We start from the raw sequence: 15,533 nt of genomic DNA, 5'->3' as shown, positions 1-15,533 counted from the left end.
TTTATCATGAAAGATAAGGAAAAGAAAATATGCTGGTATCGGGGCAAGTCTGCCCTACAAAATAAGACCAGTAAACAAGCAAACAAATTCAGAGGTGATGATCCAAAACAGGACCCCTCAAGTCCTTAAGACTAAAGAGCATCCTCAGTTTTCCAGGCCTGAAAGATGAAGGAAAACTATAACCCTTCAGGACAGTCATGGGGTATGTGGAGCCCAGCCTTGCCTGACACCACTGAGAGGTGTGGAGAAGACCCAGTGCAAACTCGGCATTCCCACACTGTTCAGCTAAAGCTGGAGTCAGTGTGCCAATGGCCGTGTGTGTGTGTGTGTGTGTGTGTGTGAGAGAGAGAGAGAGAGAGAGAGAGAAAGAGACAAAGAGGGAGAGGAAGAGAGCAAGAAAGAACAAAGGAAGTGAGAGACAGTGAGAATAAGCAGAGAGAGAGAGAACAAGAGTGAGAGAGCCCAGGAGACAAAGCCAGAGACCTAGGCAAAGGCGACTCTTACCTCTGATCACCCATAAGCCAGCACTCCTGTGACAGACTCAATTATTTTCTACCCCGGGCTCTGGCATAAATAAGTATTGCCCACTACTCTATGCCAAGCGGCTTGCCAGGGACTGGGTCACATGTGGGCGGGCAATCACATGTGCTGTGATTGTGGCATGTCAAGCAAAGGGGCTGGAACCAGCCTAAAGAAATCCCAAAAGGCTCCCAGAGAAAGCAGCACCTGAGTCTGAGACAATCAGGAGGGAAGAGGTCCTCAGGAGGGGGCCCAGCCCCAGCAGGCAGGCCTCTAAGGCAGGAGGTGCTCCGGGGAGAAGTGGGGCTGCTCTGGAATGGAATTCTGCATGGTATTCTAAGGAATTTATCCGGAAAGCAGCACAGAATATCTGAAGCCCTTCAGCAGGAGAGCGGCATCGCCAGACTCCTTTTGTGGAAAGCTCACACTATGTTAGGGCAACGGTGGATTTAAGGGGAAGATCACTAGGAGGCCTGGAGACCAGGAAGGGGCTGTGGGAGTTAGCCAGGAAAAGAAGGTGGGAGTGTGAACTGAGGCTCTTGCCAGTGGGTAGAGAAAGGAGGAAAGAAGGAAAGTGCCTACTATCACTATGGGTGCAGAGCTCACAGGACTCACAGATGCAGAAGATGACAGGGGAGGCAAAAGCACCCACATTTTTGGCTTGGGTGACTGGGTGGGACTCAGGAGCTTCGACTTCCTAGTTGCTTTTTTATTGTATCAGAAATATTTCACTTTCCAGCCAGGCAGTAAGTACTTTGGAGGAAGAGCTTCTTTATAGCCCCTGATGACCCTGTAGTTCCAAACCCTTGTGCTAAATGCTTGTCATGGTCCCACCTTTTGGCAGCTGGACGCCCATGCCCTGAGCTTCAGCGACCCTCAGGAAGGAAAATGCTTTTCAATGGAACCAGAAGAAAGCACCCATTCCCAGGAAGTTAAGCTCACTACTGGGGACTGCAGTATTTTAAAGTCATAATTTAATTGTTTCCCAAATAATAGAGGTTAAATCGAGAATGCCAATTCATTTTCTTCCTAAGATGTTTAAAAGAGCTTATTTTTCAGATTTTTTTCCCGTCTCTATAGTTTTTTGTTGCCTTGTAGAATGCTATACCTCTCTATTTAAGAAAATCAAATAAAGCAAGCGCTTGAACTTTACGATCATGGAATTTAAAATAAACAGTGAGTCGTAACTATTCTCCATCCCAAAGCAGTCCACTCTCACAGCCTCAACAGGAAAAGAACAGCACTCCATAGCAGAGATTTAGAAGACACAGAGTGCAGGAAGCTGAACAGTGACCCCTGCAAAGATACTCACATCCTGATTCCTGGAATCTGTTAACCCATCTATGCCAGAGGTTGCAATTTTTTGAATTTTTGCAAGAATGAAAAATCAGACCTTGGTGATGACCTTGAGCAGTACAATATAAATAACTCCCACATATTTAGTGTTCCAATAATGGAACACTGGGCATAAATGGGTTAACCATAAGTTAATCCACTTATGGATAACTACAGAAGTGGGTTAGCTACGTAGTACAAGGGATTTTACAAATGCGATTAAATTAAGAGTCTTCAAATGGGATTATCTGGTGGGCCCAATGTAATCACAGGGGTCCTTCTTAGAAGGAAACATGAGGGTGAAAGGTAGCAGTAAAGTTAGGAGCTGTAACAACACAAGCAGAGGCTGGAGTGACAAGCTTTAAAATGGAAGGAGGGGCCATGAGTCAAGGAACACAGGTGGCCTCTAGAAGCTAAAAAAAAGAAAATGGATTTTTCCACTCAGAATCTCCAGACAGAACCAGGCCTGCTGACACCTTGTCTTTAATTCAGGGAGACTTCTGACCTCCAGAACTGTAAGAGAATAAATTCGTATTGCTTTAACCACGGTGAGGATTAAATTTTATATGCCAATGTGGCTAGGCTGTGGTACCCAGTTGCTGAGTCAAGTATTAGTCTAGCTGTTGCTAGGAAGGCATTTGTAAATGTGATTAATGTTTACAATCAGTTGACTTTAAGGCAGATTACCCTCAATGATGTGGGTGGGGTACATCCTATCAGGTGAAGGCCTTAAGAGCAAAATCTGAGGCTTCTCCAAGAAGAAATTCTTTCTCAAGATTGTAACATAAAAATCCTGTCTGAGTTTCCAGATTTCCAGCCTGCCCTACAGATTTCAGGCTTACCAGCCTTTACAATCCCATTAAAATATGCCAGCTCCTTAAAATATGCCTTTTTTTTTTTTCTTAAGAGACAGGTTCTCACTCCATCTCCCAAGCTAGCCTACAGTGGTGTGATCATAACTCACCGCAGCCTCGAACTCCTAGACTCAGGTGTTCCTCCTGCCTCAGCTCCTGAGTGGCTGGGACTATATGTGCACACTGCCACCGCAGCTAATTTGTTTTTAGTTTTTGTAGAGATGGGAGTCTCTCTATGTTATCCAGGTTGGATTCGAACTCTCAGCCTCAAATGATCCTCCTGCCTCAGCCTCCCAAAGTGCTGGGATTACAGGTGTAAGCCGCTGCACCTAGCCAAACTTCTTTATATATACATACAGGTACACATGCATATAGATACGCACACGTGTAGACTGTATTGATTCTGTTCCTCTGGAAAATACTGACTGAAACAACCATGAAGTATATAGTAACTTGTTATGGCAGCAATAGGTAAGTAATAAACAGAATAATGGGAAAAGATACCTGGCTTTGCTTGTTTCCGACAATGATGTTCTCCATCCTGCATCTTCGTCTGAAAGGTCATATATATTTACCAGCGTGGTCTCTGAGCATCTCAATGGCACTTTGTTATTTTTCTTTGGAACTGAGAGTGCAGGGATTGGAGTTTCTTGAGTGAAATTGTTAGCTGTATTTCCAAAGTGATCCAGAAAGTATCTGGTGATGAGTTCAAGGCTCGTTCTTAGAGGATTTTCCTTTGCCTATCATTGGGAGAGAAAAAAAATCATTAATTATATGTGCAGCTTCAGGGAAGAGTGGAAAAGACAACTATTCCACTTCTTTGAGTAAGTTTATCAACTTTTCGCTCATTCAAACAAGCTTTCAGCCAACATTTACTGGCCATGTATTATATGTTAGGTACCATGCTGGGTTGGGACACAGAGATAAAAACAAAATCCCTACCCTAAAAGAACTAGCATCCAATGCATGAGACAGGCCATTCAATAAATAATTAGAATACAATGTGATAGAAATAGAGGCATGCCCAAGCAAATTTCCTCCTTTTTGCTCTAAGGAATAATTTTATAAAATATATATCCCTTCACTTAAAAACCTGAGTCTGTAGGGAACACTAACCCTACAGATTCACAAGTACTTTGGGTCCGATTTTCTTTTAGTTTGTAAGCCCTGCGTCTACCACTGACAGTAGCGATGACAGAGACAACTGAAGCAGATGATTAATGTGAAGAGCACAAAGGCAGTCAGGACCAACTCACTTTACATCCCAACTTGAAAAACACAAGGCAAATGAAAGTCTTCAGTAATTTGGAATTAAATGATACCAGTATTTTCCAGCCCTGCCTACTCGAAATGTTCCCTTTAGAAGTTTTTTTAAAATGCAGATTCTCACGTCCCACTGACACTAAATCAGAATAGCAAAGATTTAAATTCCCCTAAGTAATCTGGACAGACACAGCCATTCAAGCAACACTATGCAGGCTGGCCTCAGGGACCCAGCCACATGTCAGTCCCCAACCCACTCGCCCAGTAACACCCAGGTCCTGCTGAGCTGTAGCCAGACATTTTGCAGAGTAGCAAGGCACCTGACCTGGAGCTTGGCAGAGCAGACCCCCAGGGAATGCCAAGCTCTCCCCTTCCTACTCTCATCTATGCAGCAGGACGCTAGGACTAAGACCCACAGCCCATGGACTACGAACAAACTCAGCAGATTCATCAGACAAAATCCGGGACAGATTTACTATTTCTTTCAGGAAGAGATAAAAACAGAAACTATTTTGTCTAAGATTAAATGAAGCTTACAATGAAGAGAGTTAGAGGAAAGAGACTATATTTATTGTACCCTTCCTGCTTTTTCTCTCAATAAGAGAGACTTAGGACCCTGAATTGCCTGATTATACATTATGCTTTTTTATATCACTTGGCTCACAATAGGCACAGCCTATATATGAATCTAGATATTGTTTTTCAAAATCTCAATTTACATAGACATTTTTATCTATCCTATACCTAATAAGTTAAAACAAGTTACTGGAAATATTAACATAAAATTGCAGGGCTTTCCCAGAATCAGGCTTTGTGCTGAGTGAATGTCAAAATTATTATGTAATAGACTAATGAGTAATTTTCCTGTAAAATATACACTCCAATTCATTGTATAACAGCTAACGATTGTTGTATAAATCAGGGCACTTATCAGTAGCTCATGAAAATATCTTAAGTATCTTAAGATAACAACTACTTTAGGGAGACTATATTATAGTGAGGGAATAAAAATAACTTGAATGCCAAAGGCACTTTCGGGAAATTAGATGAGGTAGATTTACATTAAAAGTCCAACGTAACCAGAATGGTTAATTGAAATTTCTGGGTAGCTGTCTTACTCTCGGTGCAAAGTTCTCCTAAAGCGTACAGTCCACTCTCCTGCCTTGGAATACAGCAGACAAAGGACTGCAAAGCATCTGCTGTGGGTCAACATTCTTTCCACAGGACTTAGAAAATACTTGCTAAGGACAGGAGCTAGAGGTGCCTGCGGGCCACCCCAGGACCCAGAGGATAAAGGCCTTCTATTTGGTATCTTCACTGAGCCTCTGATACACTTCACCTGGCTGCCATTGCCTATTTCTCCTCAAAGGGGAACACGAGAATTTCTGGTGACCTGAGTGCTCCTGTAGGTACCACCTATGTTTAGTTTATATGTTTGCCTGAAATTCCATCCTTCACTTTATTGAGGGAAGCCTGGCCTAGGTTCCTTCCTGGCCTATGACACATATTTGCATAGTTTTCAAGTGGTTCAGAGGATCCTCTGGGTGTCTCAAAAAATAGCCTTGGTCCCACCACCATACCAATCCAATCTGCTAAAGTCCCATTAGAAAAAAGGATTACAGTTAAAATACGCTTGACCATCACTCCTACAATAGGATTGAGAATCAAAACACCCGATTCTAGCCTCATCACTCCTACAATAGGATTGGGAATCAAAACACCTGATTCTAGCCTCATCACTCCTACAATAGGATTGGGAATCAAAACACCTGATTCTAGCCTCGTCACTCCTACAATAGAATTGGGAATCAAAACACCTGATTCTAGCCTCATCTAATAACTGACTGTGAGACCTTGGATAGCCAACTCTGTCTGGCTCACAGCTCCCTCCTGAGAAGAGGAAATTTATCCGTAGTTTAAAGCTGGACCCTGAGAGGCTAGCTGAGAAGGCGAGACCTCCTTTTCCCAACTTCAAACGGGGCATTTCCCCTTCTTTGCTTTGCCTATTGAAATTCTATATGAGGTATCATTTTATTGTTTTTTTAAAAAATGGTGAGAAATGCTGAATTATATAATTTTCTTTTTGACTCTGACACTATGCCCAACCACAAAGCAACATTTGCTGGACGGCCAATTCTTTTTGTCTTCAAAATAGATGAAAAAAATTAAGTAGAAAGTGTAGCTTTGTTCAACTGTAAAGTCATTCATTCATTTATTCCACAAATACACACTGACTATTCACTATGTCATTGGACAGCACTTTATGTATGGGGAGATAATCGTGAATAAAAAAGACTGCATTTCTGGCTTCTGCTGTGTCCAAGGTATTGGGGGAGGCAGATATTAACTTTAAATCACATATTCTATTGCCAATGTGATAAACACAGAAACAGGAAACCTATAGGGTGCCATGAAAGCCTGTAACAGCAGGTTGGGGGAGATCAAGTCTGGGGGATCAGAGAAACCCCCTTCCCACCCACGGAAATGCAGTTCCATTTGCTTTCCTGACTCTAATGCACCTGGGTTAGCTGAACCCAATTCCCTCCTCTACCTAAATTATATGTCACAGGAGATTCAAGACCAAGGTATTACTCAGAACTGAAGAAGGAAACTCTTACACAAGCGGGGAATGGAAAATTTTAGTATAACTGGATACTATATTCTTAAGTACAGTCTTACTAAAAATAGCCTTGTATGGGGAGGAGGGAGCACAGGGAATAACTGTGGGAGGCTGAGCACTGGCACTGGCTCTGTTCAAAATGAGCCCAACAACCACACACACGCAACACACCAGTGGGCAGCACCAGCCGACCAAGGTGGAAAACTCACTCCCGCTGGGGATCTGTCCGCACTTGGAGGGGTCCGTTTCTCCCTGAACGCAAGTGTGGCAGGCCAGCAGCTCCTCAAGCCTCTCCTGTCACTGGGAGGGCCCATGAGTGCTTTGGCAGCGCCAAACTCAGTTCCAAGACTCCACACCACACCTTAGAAAGCACATACCTTGTTCTCCTTATAGAGAAATTCGAGATGCAAAACCTTTCGAAGATCATTTCTGTTGTTTATGCTGAGGTCAGAGCGTGGGCGTTCCTGGTCCATGGTCACACATGTCTTCTTTAAGCCCTGAGGGAAGAAATCTGAATCAATGTTTACCATCTTAAATCAAAGCCTGCTGTTCTCATAAAGCACAAGCAAAAGACTCCTGATGTTCACCAAGATAACTCCCACATAACCTTTATACTTGCCATCACCTCTGCAATTATTAATATTATTCTGATTCTTACAACAGCCCTATGGGCTAAGTGAAGGCTGAACTTTTCAGCCCATTTCATAGATAAGGAGAGAGTTCAGAAATCCCACACAGGAGTCCTGGGTTTGGCCTTATATTTGGAACCATAACATATGAAGCTTTAAAAATAAACAAAAGAAAAAACATGGCTAATATTCACTCCCTTCACTCTCAGACGGGGAAACCAGGAGATGGGGTTGATTTACCCAAGGTAACACAATGGAATTACATCACAGGCAGGGGTTGTAACCATCCCAGCCTATGAGTCCATGACTCTGGTACCCAGGCCCATGGGAAGCTCTTGGTAAATGTCTGCTAAATCACCAGCAAAGCCACTTTCCATCATCCCACCCCGAACTACCCAAAGACCAAGGTTCAAGGCCCAAATGAGACATGCTCTAGCAATGGCAAATCTAGGGTTGGGGCAGTTAGTGTCCTGTTCCACACAAGTGCCTGGCTTCTCCATTTGAAAAACAACCACACCAGTTGCTTTCTGCCCACCTCACTGAGCCATGATGATTGTCAAATGGCTAGAGGTGGGAAGATGCCTCACAGCTCAGTCTAATACCAGGAGTGTTCTTTGCTCTTAAAGGATTCCAGACGCCCAGTGCTACACAGGCTTCAGCTTCTCTCAGAGCCTTTGTGTTCAGAATTTTACAGAGGGTCTAGATGCTGGGGAAACAAGACAGAACCCACACCCACCATGAGCTTAAGTAAGAAGGCCAATTTAGGAAACTAAAAGTAAGAACACAACCTTGAAACAAACAGGACAGAGGAGGCCATAAGGAAGGGAAATGGAAATAAATGGACATTATGTCTCGGAAAAAAAGGTGGATTAGGTGCATCGGGAAGAGTACATTTGAAGGAAAGGTGGGGTTCAAAACCAACCGCCCACATTTCATCTGGGCTTAACCATGGCTTTCCCTCCAGTCAAAGAGATGTGCAACACACTATAACAAGGGTCCCTCCCTGATGGATAACTCTTTATGTCTGTCATCAGCTCAAATCAGCAAGCCCTGGCACATTTAACAAACCCCATCCCCACCCCAGCTCTACAGTGTGATGCACACCAGCATTTGTAAACTATGGAGGCCTGGGCATAGTGCCATAGGCCTGCAGGCCCAGAACTTCGAGAGGCCAAGGCAGGAGGAATCTTTGAGCTCAGGACTTCAAGGCCACAGTGAGCTATGATTATACCACTGCACTCCATCCTGGATGAAAGAGGGAGATCCTATCTCTTCAATAAAAAGAAGGAAAGAAGGTCAAGAAAGAAAGAGAGAAAGAGAGAAACCAATGGGGTAGGGAACAAGGGTGCCTCAGGAGTCAGGCAGTCCTCAGTCCCATCCAGCCCACTCAAACTTCATTCACCCAACAAACGCCTGTCATGCACCTTCTATGTGCCAGGCTCTGTTCTCGATGCAGGAGAGACAGAAGGAATAATGCTGATGTTGTGTTGAGAAAGCAGACGATAAATGTATAGTGCACTACTATAGACAGCTGCTAATATGCACTACTAGGGAGACAAAGCAGGGAGAGGGAAGACAAGGACAAAGGGCACCGTTTTAGACGGTCAGCTCTTTGCTCACCATCACCCACATGCTCACTCCTCCCCAGTTTCCCTATCTGCGAAACAAAGGAACAGACCACTAGTCCATAAGTCCAGTTGCTAGAGGCAGAGGAGCGAACAGATCAAAGTCCCAGTCCTCAGGGAGTTTCATTCCATAGGGGAAGAGACAACAAGTACAGTGTGACATGGTGGGGGGGAAACATACAAAGTAGGATAAGGAGACGGAGAAGGCTGGGGTGGGTGTGGGGATGGGCTGCTACTTCATCAAAGGTGGTCAGGAAAGGCAGCACTGATTGATGAGGGAATCAAAAGAGGAGGCCACGCAGACACCTGGGAGAAAAGTGCTCCAGGCAAGTAACAGCAAGTCCAAAGGCCCCGCGCCAGCTGCAAAAAGCCAGTGCATCTAGAGCTGCATGGCAGGGGAATGGAGGTAAGGAAGTCGGAAATCACCCAGAGCCTCATAAGGAAAGGCCTTGTGGGCTTTTGTGAAATGGAAAAGCTACTATTTTGAACTGACATATTTTTAAAAGATCACTCAGCTGCTAGGTGGAAAATAAACTGTAGGAGGCAGGAGATTAAACAGAAACCAGTGAGGAAGCTATTGAACAATTCACAACACATGAACACAGGGGTGGCTTGGGGCAAGGTGTTTGCCACAGAAGTGGTAATAAGTGGCTACATTCTGTATGCACTCTGATGATAAAGCCAACAGATTTGCTGATGGACTGGATATGATGTGCACAAGAATGGGAAAAGCCAAGAATAATTCCAAAGTTTTTGGTCCAATCAATTAGGAGGACAGAGATGCCATTTATTGCAATGGGCACAGTCGTAGGAGGAACAGGAAATCAGAATTTGAGTCTTGGCTATTATGATAAATAAATATTTGTTCTTTGTCCCAAGTTCCTGGCACATAGATTCTAAATCCCTTGGAATCTCCAGGGTGATAAGAATGTCTTCTGTATGCTAATGTGATGACTAGTGGCTGGGGACCCTAGACAGCTTCAGGACAGGGGCTGGTCACAAACCTTGATTAGAGGGCTGGAACCTTCAGCCCTACCTCCCAATCTCCCAGAGAGGGAAGAGGAGCTATAGATGGAGCTCATCACCAATGGTCATTGATTTAATCGAACATTCCTATATAACAGAATCGCCATAAAATTTCCTGAACGATGGGGTTCAGAGAGCTCCCAGGTTGGTGCTGAGAGGGCGGCATGCTGAAGAGACCATGGAAGCTCCCTGACCCCCTACCTGGCCATATGCATCTCTTCCACCTGGCTATTCCTGAATTGTGTCCTTTATAATAAACCGGTAAATGTAAGTAAAGTGTTTCTCCGAGTTCTGTGAGCCGTTCTAGAACATTATGAAAACTGTGTAGGGGGCTGTGGAAACCCTCAATTTATAGCTAGTTGGTCAGAAGTTCAGGTGGCGACTTTTCCATTCAAAAAATTACGTATATGTGTTTTCATATCAGACAAGTGCCCAGAGCCCTAGAGCCGTATGACATGGAAAGGACAGCCAAATCCCCAGCGAGCTCCTTCCCCACCCGAGGTCCCCATCTCCACCATGAGGGTGGATGGACAGCGAAGGGCCTTCCCAGCTGTGAACACTGCAAAAACTCTCCCGGGGCAAAATAGGAAAAGTTAGAAAAACTGAAGCAACCACTGGAATTCCCACTGCTGACTAAAACGACTAAGGGCTTGACTGTTAAGAACTTTTCTGGGCCTCTGGGGTTTCTTCTGGGAAGAAGTTCTTTCTGAGTGGGACCCTGACTTGCGTGGGTCGCGCATGGAGGCCGGCAGCCAGGCTGGGGCGCAGGCCTGCTCGCTGTGCGCCCGCGCTGGGACTCCCCGAAGCGGCCCCGAACCCCCTCCCCAGCTGCAGCCGCTCCGGCGCGCGCATGCCCCAGGAGGGCAGCGCACGGGGCTCAAACCCTGCCCTGCGAAAGCGCCTGGTGGCAACCGCAGAAACGCCTCGTGGGAAATGTAGTTTGCCCTGTCCCGAGAAAGCGGCGCTCTTCTGCGGCGTCTCAGGAGCAGGCAGCCGGCAGGGGACGGGCTCCCTTCCCGAAGGTGCAAAGCCTTCAGGGGCAACCCCGACAGGCCCCCCAAATTAGAGCCACTGCCCGGGTTTTGGAGGGGGCGAGCCGTTACCTTTCTGCTGAGGAACTCCCTGACCAAGGAGGCGGCCACCTCCTCCACGTAGAGGCTGTCCATGGCTCCGGCTCTGCCCAGGAGGCCCACGCCGGGCCGCAGACCCGGGCCGCTAAGTCGGTTGGGCGCAGTATGGCCGCGTTGCCGTGGCGACGGCGGCGTCGGCGCGGAGAGAACTCCTCCCCTTCCCCGGGGCGGGCGGGAAGGGGCGGAGCGTCCTGCAAACTCGCGTCTCAGAGCCGGGGGGCCGCAGCCAGGGCGCCCCGGCGCCGCCCAGGGCCCCGCCCACGGGCTCCGGGCTCGGAATCTTCACTCCGCTCCTGGCCGTCTGAGGGGCCTAGGACTGATTACCGCCCAGCTCCGAGGCTCCATTTCCTTAGACATAAAACGGGAAGAATGCCTGCCTCCTTGTTTCTGGAGGACTAAAAAGTGACCTCCTTAGGTGCACCCTCAGCACCACAGCCCCCTCTGGGACCACCAACGCCACCGACCTGGGCAGGCCTGGACCGTGGGGCCACGGAAGCCCAGGATTCTGCCTCTTGGGCACCGAAATTAAAGGACACGTTCCTCACCGGCTCCGTGCCTGCTTTCTCGTAATGAGACTGCCATTTGTTGATCACCAAGCTCTTAAGGCACAATGGCACTTTTAATCCTTACAAATTCCTGGCCAAGTGGTTACTGTCGGCCCCATTCTTTAAAACTGAACACTGAGATTCAGAAAGGCTAAGATTTTGCTGAGGCACACACAGCTGGGTACTGGGAAAGTTGGGTTTCTAATCAAGCCTGATACATTTTCCCTAAACTTAGTCACCTGGGTTCCACCTTCACACTCTTTGCCACTTGCGTTTCTAATCAAGCCTGATACATTTTCCTTAAACTTAGTCACCTGGGTTCCACCTTCACACTCTTTGCCACTTCTGCATGTTACCTATGGTATTCCTTTGCTCGGGGGGGCCGTACGAAGTACCACAGACCAGGTGGCTTAAACAACACATGTATGGTCTCCCAGTTCTGAGGGCTACAGACCGAGATGAAGGTGTCCCCTGGATGGTTTCTTCTGAGGCCTCTCTCCCTGGCTTCTGTTATAGACGGCCACCTTCTCCCCGTATCTTGGGCTAGCCCTCTGTGTGTGCCTGAGTCCTAATCTCTTCTTATAATGACGTCAGTTGTATTGCAGTAGGGTCCACCCTAATGGCCTCATTTCTGCTCAATCACCTCTGTAAAGATCCTATCCCACACAGTCACTTTCTGGGGTACCAGGCATTAAGACTTCAACACAGGAATTTTGAAGGACACAATTCAGCCCTTAACACCTAGACTGCTACTTATGGATTATTTTCTTTAGATCCACATACATGTTTTACAATTTATTTTAAAAAGGAAATTGTTCCCAAGCAGTAATACCCACAAAATCTTGTGTTTTATGTGCTTGTTAAATCTCTAATACACATTAAAACAAACACAAAACCAGAAAGGTATGCATTCACCTAAATCACGTTATGATCGCCACTGACTGGTACATGTACCACACTTGGAAAACAACTGTCTCACCCTATACAGTCTCCATAGGACGTGGCCATAATGTGGCAGGTTGCACTGCAATCTCCAGGCATTTCTCCCTCTCAATCTGCGATGGTTCTTTGAGAGGCCTCTTTTGAACATGTGCTTTATGAGAAAGAGCCATGCGCTCTTATACATACAGAGAGAAGGGCAGGAGTTGCAGGAGACAGTGTGATGCTTGGTCCAGGGGCCCCCATGTTCCAACTGTGAAGACACACTGATAGCTGATGTGTAATATAAAAGAATAACATGAGACAGATTTATACTCGGTAAGAGATTGCGTATCAGGGGGTCCCCAACCCCCTGGCTGTGGACCAGTATGGGTCTGTGGCCTGTTAGGAACCAGGCCACATAGCAGGAGGTGAGTAGCCGGGAGCATTACCACCTGAGCTCCACCTCCTGTCAAATCAGCCACAGCATTAGCTTCTCATAGGATTGCAGACCCTATTGTGAACTGCACATGCGAGAGATCTAGGTTGCACGCTCCTTATGAGAATCTAATGCCTGATGATCTGAGGTGGAACAGTCTCATCCCAAAACCATCCCCCCACCTCCCATGGAAAAACTGTCTTCCACTCAACTGGTCCCTGGTGTTAAAAATGTCGGGGACTACTGTTGTGTATCACAGAGAGCAGGTGTTATATAGTAGGTCAGAGGAAAGAGATTTCCCCCATGGAGGCAGATCAGGGTAAAAAGAGAAAAAAATCATTCATTCCTCCATTAATTTATTCTTTTAAAAAACATTTGTTGAGCCCTTACCATGTGCCAGGTGTATGGGTGCTGCAGATTTAGCACTGTAAAATATATGTCTTCTTACAGAGAAAAGATGGGGAAAGATGGAAATGGGGAGATGGACAGGAAAAAGTTGTAAATGCATAGAAAACTCATAGGGAGCAAGGCCGATGGTTTAAAGGGCATCATAGATTTATTTATTTATTTATTTGTTTGTTTTAGAGGCAGTATCTCATTCTGTCACCTAGGCAGGGTTCAAGTGGCACAAGCATAGCTCACTGTAAGCTCACATTTTTGAGCTCAAGTGACCCTCCTGCCTCAACCTTCCAAGGAACTAGGAGTACTGGCATGCAACACCATACCTGGTTGGTTGGCTGGTTTGTTTAGAGATAGGGTCTCACTATGTTGCCCAGGCTGGTCTTCAACTCCTGGCCTCAAGCTATCCTCCTGCCTCGAGGATGGCTTGAAGATATTCGGCCTCCCAATGTGCTGAGATTATAGGAGTGAGTCTCTGCACCTGGTTCCAAAAATCATAGATTTAAAGAGAAAACAAATGCATGGAAGACACATAGGAGGACTTTTAATGGGGAGCAGAAATTATGATTTTTAAAAGATGACTGGGTAAGGTTACTTAGATGGTAGAACTTCAGCAAGAAAGAGAAGATATGGGCTGGGCATGGTGGCTCACGCCTGTAATCCTAGCACTTTGGGAGGCCGAGGTGGGTGGATCACCTGAGGTCAGGAGTTCAAAACCAGCCTGGCAAACATGGTGAAACCCCATCTTTTAAAAAAAAAAAAAAGAAAGAAAGAAAAAGAAAGAGAAGATGTGAGCTATGCAAAGACCTGCAGGAAGAGCACTGCAGGCAGAGGAAACAGCAAAAGCAGAGGCCCTGCGAGGGCATGCAGCCTGAGTGCTTGTGAAATTCGGAGGCCAGAGATAGTGGAGAGAAGATGGAAATGGGCCTGATGGTATAGAGTCATCAGAAGGGATCAGCTTTTCCTCTGAAAGGGGAATCCTTTGGAGAGTTTTGGGCAGAGAGGAGACAGGATCTGACATAGGTTTGACAGGATCCCTTTAGCTTTTGTGTTGAGAATAGACGGTAGAGGGGCAAGTACAACAGATCCTCAAAAAACGTCGCTTCCTTCAACGTCGTTTGGTTATGACGCTGAAAGCAAAATAAAAAAAACAGTTCCCAGCTGGAGCTACCATCTGTGCAGAGTTTGCAGGCTCTCCCCATGTCTGCATGAGTTTCCTCCATCATCCCAAAGGTGTGCATGTTGGGTGAATGTGTGTGTCTACACGGTCCCAGTGTGAGTGACTGCAGATGTGGGTGTGGGTGTGAGTGTTTCCTGTGATGGAATGTTGTCCTGTCCAGGGCAGGCCTTGTGCCCTGACCACTCTTTACCCTGAACTGGAATAAGTGGGTAAGTAATTATCTCACTTTTTAAGGTGAATTTTTCTTAATTGTATGTACAGTGTTTAATATTTGAAGCATCTTACTCTTTATTTAGAAGTTTGGTGATATTTTGGGGACCAAATGTATGCCAGGAATTCAACTCTTATTTATAGCAATTAGCCTATAGTAATACTGGTTTTGCTATATGTCATTTCTCTGAAAGCTACAACTTCCAAAAACCTATGGATGAGGCTAAATGAGGACTTACCGTATGGAAGCAGGGAGACTAGCTGGGAGACAGCTGCCCCAATTGGAGGTCCGGGTAAAACTTAGGCTAGACATGGTTAAAAGTGTGTGTGTGTGTGTGTGTGTGTGTGTGTGTGTGTGACTTTGTCACTTTCCTGGCCCTGAAACTTTTTTTTCACATTGGAATGAAAGGTTAAGCAAGAGAAGTGCAGGAATGCATTCTTTCTCCAGGCACATAGCTGGCTCCTGGGAATAAAAGAGCCTTAACACAACCTTAAGGTGGGAAGTAAAAGAGGCCATCTGGTCATTGTGGAAGGGCAGAGGGTGTGCTGCCAGAAATCTGGGAAAGACTAGATTGCACCATGTGTCCCATTCTTTTCCACCAGTCCTCCACAAGGAATCCGGATTTCGCTACATCATGTTCCTGTGAGCTGAAACATTCTCTCCAACCTAAGGGAGCCCTGCTCTCCTGCCTGACCTTGAATGGTGATTGAGGTCTTATTAAGAAAAAAAAAAAAAAAACCATGCTGGAGATTAAAAAAAAAAAAAAAAAACAGCCATGCCATCAAAATAAGGACCCAATCATTGTAAATATCTACAATCACTTAAAAAGCAAAGGAAATG

At 45.8% G+C, this 15,533-nt stretch overlaps 1 protein-coding gene across 2 annotated transcripts in view; it reads right to left on the bottom strand.

Annotated features, from left to right (window-relative positions):
* The window catches only part of MINDY4 (MINDY lysine 48 deubiquitinase 4), a 131,929-nt gene extending 120,801 nt beyond the window's left edge, over positions 1 to 11,128 (bottom strand). Inside the window, exons 1-3 of one of the 2 annotated variants that reach the window (XM_010345719.3) lie at positions 10,975 to 11,128; positions 6,969 to 7,088; positions 3,213 to 3,448 (exon numbers count right to left, since the gene is read on the bottom strand). In XM_010345719.3, the coding sequence (XP_010344021.1) occupies positions 3,213 to 3,448; positions 6,969 to 7,088; positions 10,975 to 11,037 (419 nt within the window). In that variant the 5' untranslated portion in view covers positions 11,038 to 11,128. Of the gene's footprint in view, positions 1 to 504; positions 585 to 3,212; positions 3,449 to 6,968; positions 7,089 to 10,974 lie in introns of those variants that run through there. The other variant, XM_039473088.2, reaches the window with a different exon arrangement.
* Between the last annotated feature and the right edge of the window lie 4,405 nt (positions 11,129 to 15,533).

Source organism: Saimiri boliviensis, chromosome 10 (assembly GCF_048565385.1).
Source record: "Saimiri boliviensis isolate mSaiBol1 chromosome 10, mSaiBol1.pri, whole genome shotgun sequence".
NCBI lineage: Eukaryota > Metazoa > Chordata > Mammalia > Primates > Cebidae > Saimiri > Saimiri boliviensis.
Note: the sequence above shows the minus strand (reverse complement) of the source record. Positions and strands in the feature narration are given on the sequence as shown.